We start from the raw sequence: 5,663 nt of genomic DNA, 5'->3' as shown, positions 1-5,663 counted from the left end.
AATCACTTCTTCAATTCTCCTCACATGTTAGTACTATACTTAAGTCTACCTTATCTCAGGTTAAAATAGGCAGTGCGTTATAGAAATAGCTACAAGTAACGTTTTGGTGTTGGCCTTTGTAGAGGACAGTATCAGTCATCCCCAGGTGTCAGGGTTATTTGAATGACCCTTTATTTATTTAATGTAACTGACAGCGTGCCAAGCAATGGATGACAAAAAGACACTAAGGTATTGAAAAGATGGGAAATCAGCCTCACATACTGACCTGGGTCAGTTTTATTACACACTACCTGTAAAAAACAATACACTGGTCTATCAATGGATCAGAACAAAACAAGGAAAACAGTACATAACATGATTATTATTGAACATATACTGTTCCCCTGTACACAAAGTAGGAATTAACTATTTACAGTATCAATATGCGCTTGAGTATGTGTATGTACATGTACACGTGAATGTGTGACAGAGTTTGGCATGACAGTGACTGTTACAGCTGCCGGATAAGAGTAAGTTAGCGAAATGGAGAGTAAGTACACATTCAGGGAAGGTAGAGTAAGTAAACCTTTCAGAAAATACAAGTCCCGCTCTACAATAACTGTCCCTATTATGTATTGATGTATTTACTTGGTAGGTACATAGACACATAGTGAAACTATTGCTTGTGGCTAAACCTCCTCTTACTCTAGAATCATTGTTTGAGATCACAGTTATCTCTACTGTGAGTTTATTTGCAAGTTATTGACATTTTGCATCGTATTTTCACTACAATTACACTGCACCTGCCTATTTTAGCTACAGTACAAATGCATACTGTAGGTATTAGTTATAGTTAGATGGATAAAAAAATGAGGGGGAGAGAGAGACAGGGATGATGAGAGAGAGAGAGAGAGAGAGAGAGAGAGAGAGAGAGAGAGAGAGAGAGAGAGAGAGAGAGAGAGAGAGAGAGAGAGAGAGAGAGAGAGAGAGAGAGAGAGAGAGAGAACACCCATGAGAGGTTTATTTGAAGCCAGGGTTCCATGCTCCTGAGGGTGTGGCTGTAGGGAGGTGGGGTCTGCGGAGGAGGCGGAGCGAGAGCAGGAAGAAGCCCAGACTGAACACGCCCAGAATTACCACACCTGACAGCAGAGCACTGGTCACTGGGTTCAACGGGAGGGAGGGGCCACTCGATGCAGCTGGATTACCACACACAAACACACAAAGAGTAAGTATGGGCAGACACAAATACTCACTGATATAGGCAAAAATTACCACAGTTAATGGTTCAAAAACACAAAAGGGAAGTGAAACTTGTGAGTTAACCATTACTATCCTCATTTCCACTGTAAATCCGAGGGTGTCATATTTTCATTTGAAGGTAGTGAATGTATAAAGAATGTAAATATGTAGCACAGAAAAATTGTCTTTTGACATCATAAAGTGTATAGATTAAGTAAATATATCACTTGTCAAGGCATTGCACAAGCAGTGACAAAGTGAGAGAGCTTACCGAGTTGTGAGTTATTCATTGGAGTTTCATCTGTAAAGAAAAAAAATCAATCATTGATGCTTTCAGAGTTTCAACATTATTGAGGAACACAACCATGCATTTTAATACAAATGTACTGAATAACCATTGAGTATACTGTCAAATCCCACCTCATTTTATTCTCACATAACCCTCCATCAGCAGATTTCAAGACTATACAATATATAATCGAAAGGGATTATCGTGTATAGGCTACATCACATAATACAGTATTAATACTTACTCTACAACTATATCATGGATATCAAAATAATCTAAATGAAGTCAGACAAAACTATAGTCTAAGTTTAAGTGGTTATGGATGAAGAGGTATCCTGCGTACCAATCCTGGTAATGATGGGTCCAGCAGTGATGATTGCATCCCCAGGCGACGGCCTAGACTCCAGGCTATCCTCTACGTCCCTCCTACGCCGACGGCCACAGATCTTCCAATATTATATTAATATAAAATCACATACATATACTCCTTTATATGAAACTGTATTCAATACGGAATAGTGAATAGCGCTAAGGTATTAATGAACTATGTGAAGCTTCATACTGATCAGAAGCCAAGAAATATGGTACATGTTTTCTGATATTTGCAGAGCATTGAAGTTCCCTCTACTGACTGTACTGATGTTGAACACACCATTTGGTAAGGTGTCAAATGTTCTTACCGGCATGAGCAGGACACAGTCATCTACCCGACACAGCTTGGTGACACAGTGCAGAAACACAGTGGACATCTTCTGGTGTCTGTGTTTGACAAAACGGAACACTTCGAAGGCAAAACGACCCATCTGACTCTTCCCATTCTCAAAAACAGTCGTCTGTGGGTCTTTATGGCAGCTGTTTGGAAAGAGCATCGCACGTGCACAAGCATGCACACAAGCACGAACACACACAAAATGCACTGAAACGTCTAGACCTGTTTTAACTGCTCAGTGAGAAAAATGTCCTATCATTCACCATGAAAACCCATTGTAAGGGTCTCTATGATAAGTGGTTGAGGGTGAATGGGTAATGGGACACTTTTGTCGTTTATCCTGGCATCATTTGAGAAAAAGCGTGATTACCCAAAGAAAAGGTCGTAGCGCAGTTCATCATTGGGATTCCCTGAGGGAGTGGTGTAACAGTAGTCCATCAAGATATTCCATCTAGAGAGAGACAAAACAGTACGGGGCTGATACAGGACAGAGATCTAACCACACAACACAACAGGACAGATCAGACATTCTTAGCACCACCACTGGCGCCTTCACACAGTCATAGAGGACAGCTGAATGGCAATGAACCAAAGAGGATAGAACTGAATTGGTAGGCGGCATGGAGGATAGGTCTTAAACGATAGCGTATGTGTATGACATACTGTGTATAGCATAGTGCAGTTGTACTTGACTACTATATCAATTCTATGCCATCCAGGTTATGTGGGAGAAGGTTACAGCGATTCCATTTTTTTTAAACAGCACTTATAATGTCATAATCATAGCTTTCTGTTCACATCATGTTGGAAATCTTTGTGCTTCTCAGATCATAACCCCATCTGTATTGTGAATAATAGTAACTAGAACAAAATATATAACTTTTCATATCTGAAGATCTCCTTATGTCTTACCGTTTGTCCAGGTTTGTGGCTTTCACTGCAGAAAACACTCGGGTTTTCAAAGCCAGTCCGGCCATTGGGATAGAGAGTTGTTGGTTGTAGGTTGAGTCCTGCACAAAAAGGAGTTTGGCCGTGAATCAAAAAGTTGCCTATTTTTATGATACTGTATGTCTATTTCTACCTAATAAAATTGTCTCATCATTTGTTTAGTATTTTGAGCATGTTCTAGTTATTATTTGACATTGAATTCCTACTATGAGGGCCCTGTTATGAAGTCCTTGTGTGCACTAAAAAACAGTGATGTTGTGTACTCACATTGTAAAGGACCATACTCAATGTGCTCACAAAGGTACCGTTGCTGTCCTTCACTGATATTGCAGCTGATGACCTAGTAAAGGTTCAAATTAATTAGTACAGTTTTGTACAGTGTTTTTTGTATTTTATTACGATCCCCATTAGCTGTTGTGAAAGCAGCAGCTGCTCTTCCTGGGGTCCACGCAAAACAAGAAACATGCCATAATGCAGAACATTAATAGACAAGAACAGCTCAAGGACAGAACTACATCAATTTAAAAAAGGCACACAAGACACAAACTATCGAGGTCAATGTGAAATTGCTGACTGACTTCAAATGTCAAATTCATCTTCCAAATGTCAAATTCATCTATCAAAAATACTGAAATATCTCAACTTATTCAATAATTAAATTGTATTCAAAATAAGCCTTTCAGGTGTTTATTGCAGGCACCTACGATGCCAGCTGTGAGTTGTTGACCAGGTATTCCAGGGGGTAGCTGCAGCTGAATTTGTACAGCAGGCCGGGCAGATAGCTGATGATGGATGGTGGGTCTGGAGTGTCGATGTACCCTGAGATATTACCAATCTGCACCAGCGACATGTTCCCGTAGGCATTAGCCCCGTAAGCTGTTGTCACCTGAGGACAGGGACATTGTCTCAAAATACACAACAACACAACTAGTACAACTCCTACCTTAGCCTCAAGCAAGACGTGCTCCCAAAATATAAAACACATTAGATTCTGGTGGTCATACTAATACAAACCTGTGTAAGTATAAAACATAACAGAAGGTGTGTGTGTGTGTGTGTTCGTCCGTCTGTGTGTGTGTATTCCTTACCACCAGGCTATTGCCGCAGGCCTCCAGTGTGCTGAGGCTGATGCTGAACAGTACTGCCGTGGGGAACGTGTTGTTATTGATGAAGCCCCGGCAGTGGGTATCGCCATGGCGACCATTGAGCGCAAGGTCTGCAACGGTGTAGCCGGAGAACAGCACCGGGCAGAAGTTAATCTTCAGGGTCATGGTCTGAACCCCGCAGTACACGCTGATGTCGCGCTCCGCTAAAGAGAGTAAGAGATAGAGAGACAAAAAGACAAAGAGAAAAATAGACAACGAGATAAAAGGGTAAACAGCAATTCTAACAACAATTCTCAGAACTAAGAATAAGTTAAAATGATTTGAGAGAATTTACATAGAGATGAAACGACTGTCATCCTCACCGGGAAACCTACTGTGGTAGTTGGCATCACAGTTGTATCCATTAAACTGTGCCAATACTGAAGTGGTCCTAGTCATCAGCAGGAGGATCAAACATATCCGCTCCATCTTAACACCTAGAGAGCAAGGTTCACACATTTCCATCCTTCAGAATGTTAACAATGGATAACCTTCAAAATATCTAGGGTGTTGCATGAATGTCTGTAACTGTACTGTACTCAAGTTAACTAAAAGGCTTTTCAAATCCCCTAAAGTCCTCCAACACTTCTCATTTAGACCACCTCTTACCATAAACCCTCTTGCCCTGGCCCCCTTACTGCACCTCTTTCCAAAACTCAATACCCCAGCCCCTTTACTCTAATCCCCTAAATACTTTAACAAGTCCCCTCTTTCTAAGACCCCCCAACCCCTTTTAATCCGGTTCCCTTCTTTTTCTGAACCCCTTGCCCTGGGCCCGAGCCCATCTTACCCTGGTCTGTGTAGTGGGTAGCTCACCGGTGCTCCATCTGGTCTCGGCTGCAGCAAAAAAACGAATGGACAGGCCAGCTCTCTCCACAAAATGTGTGTGCCAACGTGCGTGTGTGAGCGCATATGTGTGTGCCCACGCAGCGATAGAGAGAAATGGGGACTCATTATGGAAACACTTCAATAAAAAGTGCTTCCCAGCAGAACATGGGAAACTCCATCAGAGGTGAATGGCCTGGACAAATCTTTTCACGGTGCTCGAAACCTGAGCGGGCTTGCAGGGTTCCCACTCATCTCCCCTTGGTCTGATCTCCGTCTGTCATCCCACACAAACGGCCACCTCAGCAGGGGGCCAGACCTGGGAATTAAGCTGTCATCAGGTGCTGAGGAGAGCGGGCCGTGGCCTACATTCACATGAACATAAAAGTAAACTCACGTCTGGTCTGCATGGTCTAATATAGGGCTGTGTGTAGGTAATTGTGATGCGCAGGGTATCACTTAGGGTAAAGTTAATTCTGTGATTTAAACTGAAGAGTTTATGGTGTAATTTGGACCTACTTAGACTTGG

The 5,663-nt window shown here is 42.1% G+C and overlaps 1 protein-coding gene across 1 annotated transcript; it reads right to left on the bottom strand.

Annotated features, from left to right (window-relative positions):
• Positions 1–252: 252 nt before the first annotated feature.
• Positions 253–5,229, bottom strand: LOC106613048 (zona pellucida-like domain-containing protein 1). Its single transcript, XM_014214925.3, has 11 exons — positions 5,100–5,229; positions 4,633–4,746; positions 4,253–4,473; positions 3,869–4,050; positions 3,432–3,504; positions 3,129–3,226; positions 2,587–2,667; positions 2,188–2,359; positions 1,851–1,953; positions 1,490–1,519; positions 253–1,175 (listed from the first exon to the last, which is right to left on the bottom strand). Exons 2-11 carry the CDS (start codon positions 4,736–4,738, stop codon positions 1,000–1,002), a joined length of 1,242 nt encoding a protein of 413 aa, XP_014070400.2. The 5' UTR covers positions 4,739–4,746; positions 5,100–5,229; the 3' UTR covers positions 253–999.
• Between the last annotated feature and the right edge of the window lie 434 nt (positions 5,230–5,663).

This window comes from Salmo salar, chromosome 09, assembly GCF_965601325.2.
Source record: "Salmo salar chromosome 09, fSalSal1, whole genome shotgun sequence".
Lineage (NCBI taxonomy): Eukaryota > Metazoa > Chordata > Actinopteri > Salmoniformes > Salmonidae > Salmo > Salmo salar.
The sequence above is the reverse complement of the archived record's forward strand: the minus strand, read 5'-3'. Positions and strand labels throughout refer to the sequence as shown.